Source organism: Papio anubis, chromosome 10, assembly GCF_008728515.1.
Source record: "Papio anubis isolate 15944 chromosome 10, Panubis1.0, whole genome shotgun sequence".
In the NCBI taxonomy this organism is placed as follows: domain Eukaryota; kingdom Metazoa; phylum Chordata; class Mammalia; order Primates; family Cercopithecidae; genus Papio; species Papio anubis.
In genome coordinates this window covers 32,534,398-32,552,858 of record NC_044985.1, presented here as the reverse complement: position 1 = coordinate 32,552,858, position 18,461 = coordinate 32,534,398, and the positions used below count along the sequence as shown (strand labels likewise).

Sequence of the window (18,461 nt, the reverse complement as noted above, 5' to 3'; positions counted from 1 at the left end):
CCTTAATGAGTCATCAGGGTCATTTACTCTAGGTCTGATGATTCTCTGGAAGGGAAGTGGTAAACATCCATATGAAACCGTGGTAACAAAACAAAGACAAACCCAGAAAGTTCACAGACCCCATTAAGTCTATCTAGGTATCAAAGACCTCAGTTAAGAAACCCTGACATAAGATGAAGATTTAAATGAAACTCCTTAATCCTTACAAAGTATCCAAATTGTTTTTATTCCGCCGTAAATTTGCTGAAAATGCAGTCAGAAATCACAGTTCAGTACACTCATAACTAGTTTTGTCTCTAGTCTTCTGCCACCGCCACCACCCATGCACTGCCTCCACAGTCCATCTAATAATGATCTATTACAAATACAAACTTGAGGCTGTACCCTGCAAAACCCAAGTTCCTCATTAAGACTAAACTCTATGTTTACTACACAAAGTAGTATCTTTTATATATTATTAAAAGATATATCTTTTAATAATAAAACTATAATAATCATACAAAACAAACTATATAACACATATATAGTTTAATATCATTTATCACTTATCATTGCATAAGTAGTAAATAATATATAACCCATGCTGCTGAATTAAGTAAAGCAGCGTTTTTCAAACTGTGAGCTGAACCACTAGTGAATCATGAAATCAATCTAGTAGCTCATGACCAAAATTATTTTTAACAAAATAGAACTGAAAAGGGAAAAATGCATATATATATAAACACACACACACACCCCCCACTAATCTTCATTACTTGCAAATTCCTTATTTGCAAATTCGCCTACTTGCTAAATTTTATTTGTGACACTTTCTCAGTCACTTGCAGACACGTGCAGAACAGTGAAATATTTGCGTTGCCCACCTGACATATATTCCCAGCTGAGGTCAAACAAGGTGACACTCTAACATCTTGTTTCAACTCTCATACTGTAAACAAGCATCCTTTTCATGTTCTACTTAGTGCCATGTTTTTCACATTTTTATGCCTTTCGTGGGTAATTTCACTGTCTAAAGGTGCCCCCAAGTATGGTGCTGAAGTGTAGTCCAGTGTCCCTCAGCACAAGAGGACTGTGATGCGCCTTATGGAGAAAATACATGTGTTAAGCTTCCCTCAGACATGAGTTACAGTGCTGCTGGCTGTGAGTTCAATGTCAATGAATCAACAATGTATTTTAAATAGATAATTTAAAAACAGAAACATACATAAAACAAAGTTACAAACTGATCAGCAAATGAAACTGTTGTGACCAGGGTCTAGCAAGAACTTAACCATGTTATTTCCCCTAGGAGCAACGGCTTAGGTATTAAATAATTCTGTGCTCATGGCAACATAACAGAACATAACTATCTCGAATAATAAAAATCAATTGTATTAGTATATGTATAATACAGATATGTCTGTCAAAGTGCACTTTATTTCAGTTACACACACACGCGCACGCACACACACAATTAGTCATAGTCAAAAAAAAATTGAAAGCCAATGAATTACATCACAAGGAAAGAAACCCTGAAAGGTGTGGTAAAATGGTAAGGCAGAAAGGCATGGATCATGGGCACACACGCCAATCCCTTTTTTCTACCTAGACAAATCAATTCTACTGAATCCAGAATCACGCCTAACTTGTGATTTGGTTGGCAGATCTAGGACAAAGCTTTTAAGTGTACTTTATAAAAGCATTCCAGATATTCTGGTGTGTGGCCAAGATAAGAACCACAATACTACCTCTTAAACTGGTGGTTTTCAAAGTTGGGACAAGCAGCACCAGGATCATCTGGGAACTTCTTAAAAATGCAAATTCCCAGGCCCTATTCTAGACTTAATCAGACACTAACGGGAATAAGACCCAGTGATCTGTGTTTTAACAGGCCCTCTAGGTCATTCTGAAGCATGTTAAAGCTTCAGAATCACTGACCTAAATCTTTGGAAATTTTTGGGGGAGGTATTTTGAAAGCCTTGATGAACTCTGCAAGGTGGTTAGGCTATTTCAAATAAACTCCTACTGACCAAGCACCTATAATATATAAACAATCTTCTTCCAAGTACTTGGTTTCACAGAAAGTGACCCAACGCTTTAAGCCAAAATTAAGTAAAACCTATGCATTACTTGAAGCGTACTGTTCCTTTACCATCCTCCGTAACAGTTTCTGTTCTTCCAAACTCGTTCAACAGGCACTGTTCATAATATAATTTTGCCTGTCTTAAACGGTGAATCTACACTAGATCCCAAAACTGTCTCAATCCTCTTAATAACTCTACTGGGTGTCACACACTTCCCTCTATGAGTGTAACAATAGGCATCTAAAAAAAAAACTCATGGCATTCTGGCATACAGGAATCATTTCAAGACTAATCTGTAAAAATGAATTCAATAGTATATTAAAGTCAATTAGCTATTACATGAATTGATATTTAAACTCTGGCTCAAATCATGTCCCTCATGAAATAAATTTCCACAGTATCATTTTCATTTTCCACATTAACACATTAAAATGTGTTCATCTGTGTAAAACTCTTTTCTCTCCTACTAAGCTATAAGCTGCTTGTGAATGGGTACCACATCTTACTCCTTTCTGTGTCTAAAGCACATAGCAGGTGCTGTACATTCCATCATCAAATATTTAGTGAGCAAATACCAATACGCCATCTATACCAAATGATCGAGTATACAAAGGTAACAAAGACAAGGTCCCTTTGCTTATGGGGCTAAGTTACTGAATGAATAAACATCACAAACAACTACAGTGAAAGTATGAGACAGTGCAGTCCATATGAAATATCAGGCTTGCCAACATGATACCTGAATAGGATGGCTTTCTTCAAAAGGGTATCTTATTGTTGCTCTTCTGACTCAAGTTACTACTTGAGGCCATAAATAAATATTACAGTAAAAACACTGACAAGTCACTTAATAATTAATCTAACTTAATTTTTTTTTGTATAAAAATAGGAATACAAGCAAAAGTCCTATGCACAATGCAAGGCTTTGCTGACAACCAAACAACCACTTAGGAATGACGAGTTAAGGTTTGCTATCCAAACTACAATGAACAGAAAGCTACATTCTGCTAATTCTCAATTCCTCAGAGATATTAAAGGGAAGGAATTTAAAATCAAAATTGCCTGACCTTGTAACTGTAGATTAAAAAGCTAACTTTAAGATCACATATTACTCACTTACAAAATGAGTACGAGAGAATTACTTGGTTACTTTACTAAGTAAAAAGTCTTTGTCTAGAAATTTTCTAGAATGCGCGCGCGCGCGCACACACACACACACACACACACACACACACACACACACACAGCTAAGAGCAGCTGCCTCTGTAGCGTATCTGTAAACCTGAGGAAGGAAAGACACTTACTTTTTATGTATATGCTTTTGTGCTGTTAAATTTTTATATTTAAATCATGTGGATCTATTATTTTTCAATTTTAAAAAGCTAGTAGTAAATGTGTTAAATGTGAAAATAAGGCAATTCTGTCTACAGTACCATCTCCTGTATAGTAATGGGAATAAAATCTGCAGCCTGTATGCTTTTGAGACGACACAGGAATGAGATTGCCATTTGGGCCATGCAAATTCTCCTGAAGATTTCTGAATCTCAGGTCATAGGTTCCCAAAACATCCATAGAAAGAACTAAGGGGTCCATGAATTTGGATGAGAAAACACAAACTTCTAACAAATTTAACATTTCCTTCAATTCCTAATGTAGACAACAGACCACAGTAGTACTAGCAATACCAACAGAAATTCTAGATCTTTTCAAGTCAAATTATGTCAAAATACTGTTTATATTTATCACTATTTTGAATTTACAATAACTAGATACACTGTAGATTCTGTACTTACTGTGTTAATAAAGCACATATATTAAAAATTGTTTACTTTGATAACTATATTTCAATATAATTGATTTATCTGATTTTATTTTATGCATTTATGGCATCATTCTAAGGAGTTTCACCAGACTGCCAAAAGAGTCTATGTCACCAAAAAAAGGTTAAGAAGCCCTGATTCTCAAATCAGATGCCAATACCCTTCACTTGGAAAGGAGGAAGCATTTTCGGGTTATTCCAACTAGAATGTTTCAGAAATTAGTAATAAACTTCTTGTTTTGCCTTGACCATCCCATACAACCAACTACAAATCGAATGCCAATAATGCCCCAGTTGAGAAACATCTCAAGAATCAAATAAATGGCATGGCTACCCTCATCAATACCATACTTTTGAAAGTTTCCAAACAAAAGTGTTCATCCAAGAATTCAATGGTATACTGGAATGTCACTCTTCATTCACTTCTCTAGTGTACAACACCCACTGCATAGATTTTCATCACTAAAACTTATCTTCCCCATAACTATCTACCCAAAACAAAAAATCATTCTGAAGAACAAAAACAAAATTTATTAATTATTCAGGGCCCAATTATTACTCTATAGATTAACTGAAGAGTTAGATCTCTTAGCAAAAAATTTTCAAGGTCTTTAGTTTTTAAAATCAATTTGGTTGTTAACTGCTGTGCCAGAAAACAGAGAAAGGAGGAGGAAAACACACATATTAACTTGTAATGTTTGAAAGCGTTCTCTTTTGTTTGCTTGTTTTTAAGAGACAGGGTCTCAATCTCACTCTGTCATCCAGGCTGGAGTGCAGTGGCACTATCACAGTTCACTCAGCCTTGAATTCCTGGGCTCAAGGAATCCTCCAGTTTCAGCCTCCTAAGTAGCTGAGACTACAGGTACATGCCACTCCACCCAGCTAATTTTTTTATTTTTTGTAGACATGGAGTCATACTACGTTGCCCAAGCTAGTCTCAAACTCCTGGCCTCAAGCTGTAAAAATGTTTAATTGGCATCAGAAAAAAATGTGAAACTCTATCACAGAATAATGTATGGGAATACTCTACATTCTACTCTTCCATCAACTTTCACATTTGTTAACCTGTGTAAGTGAAAAATTGTTACCAAAAAAATGGGTGTTGCCTATAAGACACAGACTTAAGTTTTTATAAAAACTTGGCCGGGCATAGTAGCTCACACCTGTAATCCCAGCACTTTGGGAGGCTGAGGCGGGCAGATGACGAGGTCAAGAGATCGAGACCTTTCTGGCCAACATGGTGAAACCCCATCTCTACTAAAAATACGAAGATCACCTGGGCCTGGCAGTGCACGCCTATAGTCCCAGCTACTCCGGAGGCTAAGTCGGGAGAATCACTTGAACCAGAGAGGCAGAGGTTGCAGTGAGTCAAGACCGCGCCACTGCACTCCAGCCTGGGTGACAGAGCGAGATTCGTCTCAAAAAAAAAAAAAGTAACCTTTAAAACTAACTTTTCAGATACTTATTAAACAGATGAGGAAATGGGACTAAATGAGGTTAAGTAATTTACCTCACCGATAAGGAAAGTGGCAGAGGCCAGAATTGGAACCTAAATCACAATTTCAAAGTTCCAACAACTGCACCGAATTAGCAGCAAAACTGAATGCTGCTTGTTGACTCCCCAACCAAGAGTCCTTTGTCCTTAGCCCATTTAAAAAAAAGAAAAGAAAAAAGAAAAAAAAAGCAAGCAAGCAGGGAAGCAAAGATAGGAGTTAGAGAGGTAGCAGATAGGGCTGACTCTCTACTCTGCATTCCTCTGACTTTATAGCAACAGCAGCTGACAGTAAAACCAAAAACCTAAAAGCAGACAGATACAATGAAACAGTGCTGAGGAGAAACTGGAAGTGACTGGCATCTTCCTCCACAGTGTTAACCCTGTAAGAAGCAGTTCTGCATGATAGAATATGTAAATTTAAAGTTCTATCCTATTTAAATAGTATAGACAAGGCAAGTAATCGACGATTCGCTTTAAGTTAAAATCAAATAATCATGCTGGATCTTCTGCCATCTACACTGGTCTCCTTCATGGCTTATTCGTATCAGCCTCTCCTCCTCATGCTGTCTCTATGCACCCTTTACTGTTTTTCTACGTCAACTCTACCTAAAACTAAATGAAGATGCAGAGCTGCATTGTTTACCAATACAAACAAACTCAATCCAAGTGACCAGCATCATGCTAAGTGCCTGTATTACAAACTTTTTATCACTTAAGATAGAAAGTGACAGAAGTGCCTGAATTGCTCTCCTGCCTGTCTTAGGTACTGAATAAAACAGACATGATACCTTCATCAAGACATTTAGTCTTGTTGGGGAAATAAGTGTCTACTCTCTCTCGTGCACACGCTCTTTCTCATACATATATAAAATTCACACACACACCCTTACACACACACTCAAGTGAGAAAAATGATACTAGAAAATTAAAATAAACTCAAGTGGTAAGGACTAAAAGTACTACTGAACTTCAGAATACTTACAGCAATAAGTAAGCCTAGTAAAGATGGTGAAGAAAATTTCATGAAAGCAAGGAAATCATAACCAAAACTTACACACAGAATGGACTGCTCTACTGAGCTCTAGGAAAAATTAATAGTATATAGCAAATGAATGTAATTGATCCTCATAAAAGAACAAGCCAAACTGACAGCATCTCAGCAGTAGAGTTAAACCTTAAGCATTAATTTCCTCCCAATATTTAATGTCACATTTGTTAGTTCTTTTCATCTAATTATAATCCTGGACAATATGCCAGTAGATAGACATGTGGTTTCAGAGGTTCAAGTAACTTTTAGAGTCAAAGGTACTTTAAAGGTCACTCAGTCCAATTCTATTTCACAAATGAGAAAACTAAGGGCCAGGAAGGTTAAATAATTTCTACGAGGTCACACAAAACTCATCCCTTACGACTTTGAAAAGTATTAAGTGTGAAGAGTTTGCTTTCTTTAAAAGGACACCAGAGACTTCTTTTACAGTCTTTGATTCAAATTTCATTTAAAACATAATACATACAAATTATTCTAAGCTCATTAAAATATCTTACAAATTTAGGGTTTGCAAAAACACACTAAGTATACAAACTCACCTTGGGACAAACCATGGATTAAAATAATTTAACACTTTAACTTCCTAACTTTTGATCATGCCATATTACCATCAGTAGCAGATCTCTCAGGGCAGCTCCCCGGCTGGGAGGGTAATGCTTCTCAACACAGGTATCCTAACTTCCCCTGCTCTTTGAATGGCAGATTCAGAGGTAGATACCTGATGCAAGCCAGACCAATAATGCTCTCTATCTCAAGAATCTGGAATTTTGAACTTTTAATGGGATAATAAATGATAGAACAGTAAAGCTATAATGGACCTTAGATATTTTCTAGTTCTCAACCCATTTTACAGATGAAGCAGTACAACGGTAAAGCAAGAGCCCCAGAGTCAATCAGCCTGAGCTCAAATTCTGTCTCTAGCATGTTCTTTTTTAGATGGATGATCTTAAGAGAGTTACTTAATTTCTAAAGTTTCAGTTTCTTCCCCTGAAAAAGAAGTAGTAACACCTATATGTCCTACTGTTATAATCAGCTCTAAACCATCTACTGAGTTTAACAAAGTGCCTGGCACATGCTCAACACACTCAAAAACACACACTCAAATGTTAGCTGTGATGAACAACCTGAGGCTCAGAAAAGCTAAGCAACTTCCCAAATTACATGGCCATTTAACCCATTTAGGCATAAATGGGTTAATCCATGACAGCCAGAACTAGAAACAAAAACTCCAGAATCACACTTCAGTGGTCTTTCATCTATACCACCCTAGAAACTTCTAGGCCTAACATTCAAAACTATCTATAATTTAGTATAATTCTACCTTTTTTCCAACCTAATCTCCACCCCTATTTTTACGCCTTCATTCACCAAATATTTACTGAGTGCTTCTATGTTTTAAACAGTTTCTAGTGCTGAAGATATAACAAGGATAAAAGGAATGGGAAGACAGAAGTAAAAGATGTCTGCATGTCCAAACAAAAACAGGAGAATGATATGGTCAGCAACATCAGAGTGCTATCCTCCTGAAGTTTCTAAACAGGAAGAAGAATAGGCAATGATTGACAGAAAACATCTACCATGGAAGAACCTTCCATTGGTCTACTCAGCATCCTCAGAACTTGCTTTAGATATTCCTATGCTCAAATATTTGCTTCAACATACACCATACAACCAAACCTGAAAGCCCAAATTGTTACGACTCTCTCCAAGAAGCCTTCCCTATAACACGCAATGAATCACCTCATGCCTCTCAACTACACTAACATTTAACTTTCTCTAATGCTCTTCTGATGTCTGTCAGGTTGTCTTAACCCCGTAGTTTTTGCTAACTTTCCAGATACATGTTTTTGGACTTAATGGCTCATTTAAGTTCCATGAAATCAAAGTCTGCATCTTCTTTTATTCCTAACAACATTTCAGTAAACAGCCTTACACATACTTTTGCTATACAGAACACTTTAGTTTCCCAATATCTTATTTAGATAACAACTGGCATTTAGATAATAACTGGCATGTCATTTGCTTTTGTTAAAAGAAGAAATGCTTCATGTTTTTACAGTATCAATTTACAAAACTGCATTTTATACCCTCTCCATTATGAAACCTGAAATATATTACTGCCAATAGTAATTCTGAAAAGGTATCAAAACTGATAATATTCCTACCCTACGAATTCAAAATATCACTTAAAATATGAACATAATGGCAAAAATTAGACAACATATGAGAGGAGATATGGCAATTCAAATTAGTCATGGATCTTCTTTAAAAATAAGGTGAACCACATGATTCATGTAGACTGGTACATTCTGGTATGAAAAAGTATCTCACACAAATCTACACACACCTATAAGAGTTACTTAAAACAAGATAAAGATTTATACTGCAACCATATGTGCGTGTGAAAAGATTCTATATTTAAAGAGGCCTCTGACTCAAGAGGAAACAAGGATGTAATATTTAGGTATACATAGTACCAAAGTAAGCAACCAAAAAGAATTCCTGAAGAATTTATCAAATTCTGCTAATAAATTTTATATATAGATAGATATTGGGGGAGGGGGAGGAAAGACACAAATATAGCTCTTCGAACAAAAAAAGAAATAGAAGCCCATTCAACACTCAACAAACATTTTTCAAGCATGCATTATGTGCCAGGCACAGTTCCAGGCACTTGGAATATATTAATGAACAAAATAAGCAAAGATCTTTGCCCTTAGAGACATTATATGCTAGCAGGAAAAAAATCTAAACAATAAAATGGGACAGTTTCCCACAAATTTCTTATATGCTTAAGATAACATAAACACGGGAATAAATATAATGGTGCCAATACAGGGGAAAGCAAAGTTAACAAACTGCTAAGAAAAAAAGAAAGAAAATCTGAAAAGCCAAGAGCAAAAGTCAGACCAAATTAAGTAATGAAAAAACTACATTTCCTAACAATTTAACAGTCTAACCAAATTGGCCACTTTTAAGCCTTCCAAAATTATAAAAAGTAAAATATTATTTACAAAAACTATAATAAACTTAATCACAGTTCAGATGGTAACTCTGGGTTCTGTAAGAACCCTGAATATGCAAGCATGGTGACTATGATATATGCTTTTGTGACACCAATATCAAGGGTCTGAATTTCAGCCCTACACTAGCAGCAAGATCTTTCAGTTTTTCCTCTATAAAACAGAAACAGTAATAACTCATAGGGCTGTTACCAGAATTAAATGATAATCAAAAACTGGAAACAACTCAAAAATCAGAGAAATGCATAAAGATAGCATATCAAATACACTGGACTACTACTCAGCAATATAAAGGAACAGACTCATACAACAAGGATGAATCTTAAATGTATCATGCTGAACAAAGTAAGCTAGACACAAAAAAATGTATGATTCCATTTATATGAAATTCTAGAAAAGGCAAACTAATCTACAGTAAAAGAAAACAAATAAACAGTTGCTTGGAACTATGAGTGGAGAGAGACTAGTTGCAAAGGAGCACAAGGGAACTTTTCCAATGTTGGAAATGTTCTATATCTTGTTTTCGCGCATGTATGCATTTGTCAAAATTCATCAAACTCCACAATGTAAACAGGTACGTTTTTTGTACGTAAATTATACCTCAAAGAAAGTTTATTTTAAAAAAGGATTAAATGAAACAATATACGTAAAGCCCTTAACACAGTATCTGGAATATACGAAGTATTCAGTAAATGGCAGGTATTAGTAAAAACATCAACTACCACTATACAACACTCATAGGGAGGTGGCAGAACCGCTGGCTGCCTGATTTTTCTGGTCTAAATTCTAAGTAAACCTAAGTGTACAGTACTTGACCTAGACCAAGTGTCGTGAGGAGAACTACAAAGACCAAGTTAAAGGAGGATGCTAACTGGCAGCTCTCAGCAGAGGACAATGATAATAAGGACAGGGAAGAAAATAAGTAAAAGATGTTTCCGTGTCCAAAAGAAGAGGCTACACAGGATGACATGATTATCAACGATACAATGTTACCAATGCCCAAGAACACCTAATCACCTCATCCAAGCATTGTTAGAATGTAATCAGTCAGAATGTAACTCAAAATCTAGTCAATGACTTTGTTTATATAAACGAAGTCTAATGATAGTCCAATAGCTACACAGACGAGACAGGCCTTAATTTTAAGGGTGGGTGGGGATAGCGAGGGAATGGGAAAAAGCCATCCACGAAGGATTCAAAAGATTTTGCCAACCAAGCAGGATAGCACAGTTCAGAGACACCCGGCAACAACTGTGAATCCGTAAGCCAAGGTTGGTTTGTTCGTTACAAGCCTACTGATTCAAAAGAATTCAAACTCCTATATAAAAATAAGGAGTTAAGGACATCCAGACATTGAAAGTTACTTAAAATACAATTCAAGCGAAACACAAAACATTTGTGAAACGTATGACATTTTACTGTTGCTTAGAAGTATTTATCAGCGCAGAACCATTTTTATAAATACATAATTCTCCTTAATAACAGAAGTCCTGTAAATAAGACCAGAAAAATGAATTTGCTGTCACTCATGAAAACACAAGTCTTCTGACATACATATTTTAAAAAGAAAGAAAAAGAAAACTGATACCCCAATTGGGACACTCTGGGAAGCAAAAGACTTCAGACTATAAATCTTAACTGTTAAGGTTTGCTTAATTGATTTTAAGAACCTCCACTTTTAGCATTTATTAAAGGGGTAGAAAGGACAGGACAAAGTTAATCAGAGGTTCTGGGTTTCAACTCTCGTTTTATCAGAATTTGGATTTCTTCTTCCTTAAAATTGGGCAACTGAAGTAGGCTACTGAAAAGTATCCAGGTTTAGCACTCATGCTCTACTTTGAAAATAATTTTTTCTAAAAGAGTTAATAAAAAATTGCAAGGTGTGGCAGGGCACGGTGGCTCACACCTGTAATTCCAGCCCTTTGGGAGGCCGAGGCAGGTGGATCACGAGGTCAAGAGATCGAGATCATTCTGGTCAACATGATGAAACCCCGTCTCTACTAAAAATACAAAAATTAGCTGAGGGTGGTGGCGCGTGCCTGTAGTCTGAACTACTTGAGAGGCTGAGGCAGGAGAATCGTTTGAACCCGGGAGGTGAAGGCTGCAGTGAGTCGAGATCGCGTCACTGCACTCCAGTTTGGCGACAGAGCTAGATTCAGTATCAAAAAAATATATATGCAAGGCGCCGCCAGGTGCGGTGGCTCACACCTATAATCCCAGAACTTTGGGAGGCCAAGGCGGGTGATCACCTGAGGTCAAGAGTTTGAGACCAGCCTGGCCAATATGGTGAAACCCCAACTCTACTAAAAATACAAAAATTAGCTGGGCGAGGCAGTGGGCGCCTATAATCTCAGCTACTCGGCGGGGCTGAGGCAGGAAAGTCGCTTGAACCCAGTAGGCAGAGGTTGCAGTGAGCCGAGATCACGCCAATCCAGCCTCGGCGACAACAGGGAAATTCCATCTCAAAAAACAAACAAACAAAAAAATTGCAACACGAGTTAAGCACTTTTATTTTTAATGAAGCATGAAAAAGTTACTCTGTAAGTAATCTTACTAAATTAAGATAAAATACCAAAACATATGCGGCATACTAAGGACCATATATGTTGGTGATTGCAAAAAGTAATATATCTTCCAGGAGTTAACTGTTCACTCTAGAACAGATTTCCTTATTTTTGAGATGGAGTCTCGCTCTGTCGCCCAGGCCTGAAGTGCAGTGGCATGATCTCTGCTCACTGCAACTTCTGCCTCCCGAGTTCAGGCAATTCTTCTGCCTCAGCCTCCCGAGTAGCTGGAACAACAGGCGCGCACCACCGCGCCCGACTAATTTTTAGTAGAGACGGAGTTTCACCATACTGGCCAGGCTCGTCTCGAACTCCTGACCTCATGATCCGCCGGCCTCGGCCTCCCGAAGTGCTGGGATTACAGGCGTGAGCCACCGCGCCTGGCCTAGAATAGATTTCTTGACTCAAGTTCTAAAATAATAGGATCCAAGTATTACACACAATACTGGTACTTTTAAGACCATCTTTCTTTTGGATCAAGACCCACAAAATAGCAAAAATATCCAAAGTTGTGCTTATTAGGGTTCAATGCAATTAACTATTGTACATAATATAATTTTATCTTAATTTTCCTTCCCATGGAAAACTGAGTCAAGTTTGAAAGAAATAAAAGAGTTCTCACATACAAAAAAAAGTTCTCACAGCTCTAAACCTTAGAGATAAATGCTGTTTTGATGATATATATTTATATCTATGCACACACATATGTATGTATATGTGTATGTATATATATATGTATTACATATACGTTTGTATACACACACAGTTAAGTTCATCCTGATACTACGGCCATATTCATTTTCTACTGAAAATACAAGACTTTCAAGTAATCAAAGAGAAATGTGATTAAATCAGAGCAAAGTAGTAATAACAGGGTAACGCAGTGAGGTCAGAACTCGACCAGCCAATCAAAGGCATAAAAGCATTTCCTGCAATATTAATAGTCAAAAGAGAAAACCAATCACGGAAACCTCGAGCTTCCTTTTGACAGCCACAGAAGCAAGAGAACCAATCCACACACACCCGAGGTTGACAATAAGGCGGGACTGCAGGTTCATTGAAGAAATTCTTGAGGGTGCAGTTACTATGAACTTCGCAAGCAAGTAACACCACTCGAGTCATAAACACTCTCTGTTAAGCCAGGTATTCAACCGTCTGCAAAATTTAACCCATCGGAGAAAAAGCAGCAGTTTTCCCAAAAGGTGCTGTATTATCAAAATTACAACTGCCAATTTAGATGCACTAGGTCCTCAACTTCTAAGAATCACCTCGCAATGACAATTCTCGAGGACAACGCTACGCCGGCAGCTCGCTCCGGGGCAGCCCCGGCTCCTCTCTAACACTGCGCACGGAGCACGGCCGTCTCGGCGAAGCAGTCAGAGCCCGTCCACCCCGCGCCCGGCTCGGGTCGGGTCGGCTGAACTGGCTGGCGGGCGGCTCTCGGACGCTACTACCCGGTCGGTAGTCGTGGTCCCCGCCCTCCCCCGCCGCAGTGCTGTACCGCCTCATCCCGCTGCACCGTCGCGGGCGGGGAAGCCAGGATGATTACACTGCTGGGAGGAAGATGTTTGTTTTGAAAGCGCCCTTCTACAGTCATTTCAAAGAGAACCCAATACAAAATTTAAAAGTGGAAAAAATAATCATCTTGCCTAGCCAAATAATACCCCGCCATTAATTAGCCCCGCGCCTGGGGGAGGGAGGTGGGAAGGTAAACAGAGACCGTACGCCAAGTGCGGCCAGCGCATCCCCTGCGCCATTCCCGGCCGCCGCTTACGGCAAGGCCCCCTTACGGCAGCGTAAGCAGCGCTGCGAGCTAATCACAACACTGGGACGCAACAACATGGCGGCCGCGGGCGGGCGCTACGCCAGCCGAGAGGGTTTACGCTACTCCGCCGGCGTAGAGTCCCGTGCGTTAGAGCAGCAGCGGCGCCCTCCAGCGAGCGTAAAGCGCTCTGTGAATGGCGAGGCCCGACTGACAAAGGGGAGGGGGGAGGAGGGAAGGGGGGGTAATAAACACTCGAGTCCCTACCGATTCCTCCTCCTTCTCCATCCCGGTGGGCATCTGGGGCACGGCCCGGTTGATGGAGACGCAGTCGTTGAGATCAGGCATGTCCTTGCCGCGGTAGATAGGCAGCGGCTTGGCGGCGTCCAGCGCCCGCGCTCGGAAGGAGAGTTTACTCATTGTCTCCCCGCCTTACAGGAACAGCCCGGGCGGCGGCGGCGGGGCGGGCGGGGAGGGGGGGAGGACTCCCGCCGCCTCCTCCACCTCCTTCCTCAGTGCAGCGCGGCCGGCCCGCTCCTCCTCCTCCTCACTGCCCCCGGCCACAGCATGGGCGCCCACCCCGCCCGAAAACAGCCCCCCGCCGCCCGCGGCCGCTTCCACACACTAGATCCGCCGCTCGCCCGCCCGATCCGCTCCCTGCGCCATGGCCAACATGGCGGACATTACCACAGCGGCGGCGAGCGATCCCGGCAGCCCGCGCGAGAGCGCGCCCCCGCCGCGGGAACGCGCCTCGCCCTCGCCCTCCCTCCCTCCTTCCTCTCCCTTCCCCTCCCTTGCCTGCCCACCCACTCTCTACGCGGCGCTGCCGGCCCGCGGGAGCGTGCTGGTCTCGGTCCGCTCCAGGGAGAGGGGGCGGCTGCGGCGCCCCTCCGCTCGCCGGCCGGTGCTTTCGCTGTGTGGCAGGTGCCAGGTGCGCAAGTTCGCCCGCGCCCGGGAGCGTGCGCCTCTGCCTCCGCCGCCCGGTCATCCCTCTCGCTGGGTGTCCCGCAGGAAGGCGCCGGGCAAAGACGGCCGCGCCGAGCAGCGCGTGTGTGCAGAAGTCCGGGAGCGGGAAGGGAAGATGTCGACCCGGACCCCACTAGCCATCACCCAAGCCTGTACTCGGACAGCGCTTATCCCCCAAGGCGCCCTGAGCGCAGGCTAATTCGCATCCTCCGAGGCGCTCATCCCGGAGAGGTGCGACAGGTCTCTCCCATCACTCTGCTCCGAGGGGCGCCGCGCTGCTGGTGCCAGCCCTCTCCGCCGCCCTCCCCTCCGTACCTGTCCGAAAGAGCTCTCCAAGGTGCAGCAGCGCGCTAGTCCTCGGCTTCGCGAGGAGGACGCTCAGGGCAGCAGTGAGGATTCATGGTTTGAGGCTGCCAGATGCAACAAGTGAACTTAGGTTCCCTGTCACCGAAACTTCGGTACAGCTGTTTAGTGGATGGTAGGTATTTCGTGGATGGTAGGTATTTCTCTGAGTTCAAAAATAGTAGCTTTACTAAAAGTTCAGCATCTAAAAATTTAACCAAGGCAGCACACATTTGCGAAGTAGCAGATGTGTGTCAAATGTGAGGTGCTGTGGAAGACTCGAAGAAGTCTGAGAAAAGGTTCCTGCCTCAGAGAGCTTTCACCGTAATGGAATGCCAGGACTGCTGGAAAGATGAGTAACAGTAAGAGATGCAAATAGTTAAAGAAAATGACAGCTGGAAAGATAAATGACAACCGAAAAAAAAGTGTAAATATTTTAAGAAAACAATACAAGAGATGACACAGGCAGTAAGTAGGACATGATTAATTACCAAACGAGATCTAGGCAATAATTGTGAGAGTTCAGAGAAAGGAGGCATGACTACAGCCTAAACAGGTTAGAGAAAGTTCTCAAGAGGAGGGAAAATCAAGGTGACTCAAATAAGTACTAGCTATTGTTGACATCCACCTGGTTTAGCCAAGAGGCTCTTGGTTAGTCTTTAAGCATTACACATTTCTCACAAAACCGTACAAAGAGAGTTTTTAACACATTTTACCATTTTCTAATAATCGATCAATACTCTGCCTAACTCAGAGAAAGGCAGATGATTTCCTAAAGACCAACAGTGAAAAAATTGATTCCCACTGTTATTTCTATGTGACGTTAAAACTATATCTCTTCCTCTATTACGTCCTTCTTCCCCTTAACTTCCTCCCCTCCCCCTTTTTCCTCCTCTTCCTCTTTCCCTTTTCTCTCTACAGTCTCCTCCTTTGAAGGCAGAATGGTGGATATAGTATTCATGGTAGTGTCCAAATAGTCTAACCAGTCTGTCCCAGCAAAACTCCGAGTATTGTTTAGTGGGGCTTCAGTGTTTTTCATCCACTTTGTTGTTGGAAACAATGGAGATGCTGTGACTCATTTCTTGTAAGCAGTACCTTCCTCAAGCTTATGGGCATGTCCTGCTCTCTAAGTGCTACCTCTGGAACAGTTCCAATCCTCTGGAAGCAAGAACAAGAAGTTCTTGGGAGGGGGTCAGCACTGGGTTCAAGCCTGAAAGGGAAGAAAAAAGCAATAGTTGAAGAAATGAGTCATCCAGAGCTTTCATCTGGATGCCCAGCCCTCCTCAGGTTCAGAAAGGATAGCTTTCTTCTAGTCCCTGTGTTTAGTTTTACTGTTTCTCTCAGAAAAGGAAATATTGACTATGTGTAATATACCAACCATTGTAGCAACATGTTATATATATTATCTCAACTAGTTGAATTCCACTTAATTCTTATTATAACTCTATGAAAAAAATATAATTTTACCAGTAAGAAAACTGAGCATCAGATAATTTGCCAAATTTCAGTTCCAACAATTTGCAGAACTGGGCTCACATTCAGGTCTGACCTGACTCCAAAACTCTTGTTTTCTCAGTGGTGCTACCCTGCTATCCAGGCTCCTCAGTTTATTGACCAGTCAGCATTCTAGAGCTGCTAATTCAAAGTTGATTACTAAGACCTTCCAGCCAACGGCCAAGAGAGCACATAAGCCAGAGTCTAAAGTTGCAGTAGACCAAGGAGGGCAGGAACAACATCTGTCTGTCAATCACTGTATCCCCAGTTCCATGCCTCACATATGGCAGGCATCTAAAGTATATTTGTTGACTGATATTCCATGAAGAAATTCACTGATACTGACCCCATGCCACTCTAGCTTATAGTTCAAATATCTTACTGGCCTGTCACCTGACCTAGCTATTGCTGCCAATATTTGTTCTTACTGTGGCCTACCCTGTTGTCCAGCTTCCTACCTTTGGGCATAGAAATTTTAGAACCAATTAATGTAATTCAAAAACAGCTTTTTGAAACCTGGAATTTACAGGAAGGGATTTTTTGCTGTAGTAGTTGTTTCTTTATTGTTCTTTTACTTTGACCACGTAAACGATTTCTTCCCCAAATCTCCATTTTCTTCTCGCCCTGTAGGCAATGATTATAGAGCTGGGAATAAAACCGTTTGAGGCAAATAACACAATATGCGTTTCAACGGAGACACAGCCTGTGTTTTCTTGGCTTCCAATTCAGTGCCCAAGCCAGAATGCCTCTGTTCACATTTGGAAAATGACTTTTATTTCTATGCAAATATTACTTTTCATAAAGTTTATTTCTGACTGATTTGTTGAATACTCATATAATTGTTAGTGCTAAAAACAAAAAAACTTCTTATAAAATAAAAAGTTCTCTTATGAAATATTTTTATCAAGACCTGCTTCAAATGGGTGTGTAGCCTTATAATAGCCTATTTTAATTTCCACATACAATGCGCTGAGTAGAGTCATTCTAAAATCAGTCCACTTCAGATATGCTCTACACCAATTCCAAATGACATGCATTTAGCCCAGCAAGCATAATATATAAGCACCCAAGAATTAAAACCAGTTTTAAAGCCATATCAAAATAAAATCACCGTCTAAATTAGAATAAATGTCAAGTAACTGTTAGAATTAGGATTACATTCCAGTGTCCATCTCCCAGTACTATAATCAAGGCAGGCAACTTCCAAATAATGGACAAATTACTTTTTGAAAGGAATCTTAAAACTAGTAAACAAGTTGCTATTCAACTGTTTCAGAGTTTTTGTAAATGTCACGTTCTTTCTAATTGGCTCCTGGTTTCAGCAAAACCAATTGAAAGTTAATTGAGTTAGTATGTGAACTGCATCTCCACCCCTCCCTGTTATGTTCCCAGGAATGAGCCTAGTACTAATAAAGCTTCGTTGTTTTCCATATGTAATCTGAATGTGGGGTATGCATTACAATCGACTGGAATCAGTTCCGTGGTTCCAGTGCCCTTTTCTGAGGCAGCTCTGCGTCTTTGAGACGTAGGGACAGAGACTACACTGAGAGGTGACCTGCCAAACATCTACTTCTATCTCTGCATTTGCCACAGTGGGAATAGGAGATGGTAAATAAAAATTTGTGACTGTCGCTCAGTTTCTTAGCAGCATCACTCCTCTCAGACCTGGTTGGAATCACAGGGTGCCACCTTGTGTATAAGCTGACAATTTACTTCCCAGTTCCACAAAGGATCCAAATAGACTCCAAAATAATCAGCCTGAAAGCTCTGCATTTTGTTAACTAAGAAAAAAAGAAACAGATTTGAAAACACACAGCTCCAGAGGGTCCACAACACCCTATCTGAATTGCACTGACAGGCTGCCTCATTTGTTGCCCAACCCCTG

The 18,461-nt window shown here is 40.6% G+C and overlaps 2 protein-coding genes across 4 annotated transcripts in view; one reads left to right on the top strand and one right to left on the bottom strand.

Moving 5' to 3' along the window:
• EPC2 (enhancer of polycomb homolog 2) overlaps positions 1 to 14,462 on the bottom strand; it is a 143,846-nt gene extending 129,384 nt beyond the window's left edge. The window contains exon 1 of one of the 3 annotated variants that reach the window (XM_003907462.4): positions 14,042 to 14,462. In XM_003907462.4, the coding sequence (XP_003907511.1) occupies positions 14,042 to 14,194 (153 nt within the window). In that variant the 5' untranslated portion in view covers positions 14,195 to 14,462. The remainder of the gene's footprint in view (positions 1 to 14,041) is intronic. The other 2 variants (XM_009182201.2, XM_009182202.2) reach the window with 2 other exon arrangements.
• On the top strand, positions 14,266 to 18,206 carry LOC116269148. Its single transcript, XM_031651221.1, has 2 exons — positions 14,266 to 15,218; positions 17,207 to 18,206. Exon 1 carries the CDS (start codon positions 14,342 to 14,344, stop codon positions 15,092 to 15,094), a length of 753 nt encoding a protein of 250 aa, XP_031507081.1. The 5' UTR covers positions 14,266 to 14,341; the 3' UTR covers positions 15,095 to 15,218; positions 17,207 to 18,206.
• The last annotated feature ends 255 nt before the right edge of the window (positions 18,207 to 18,461 follow it).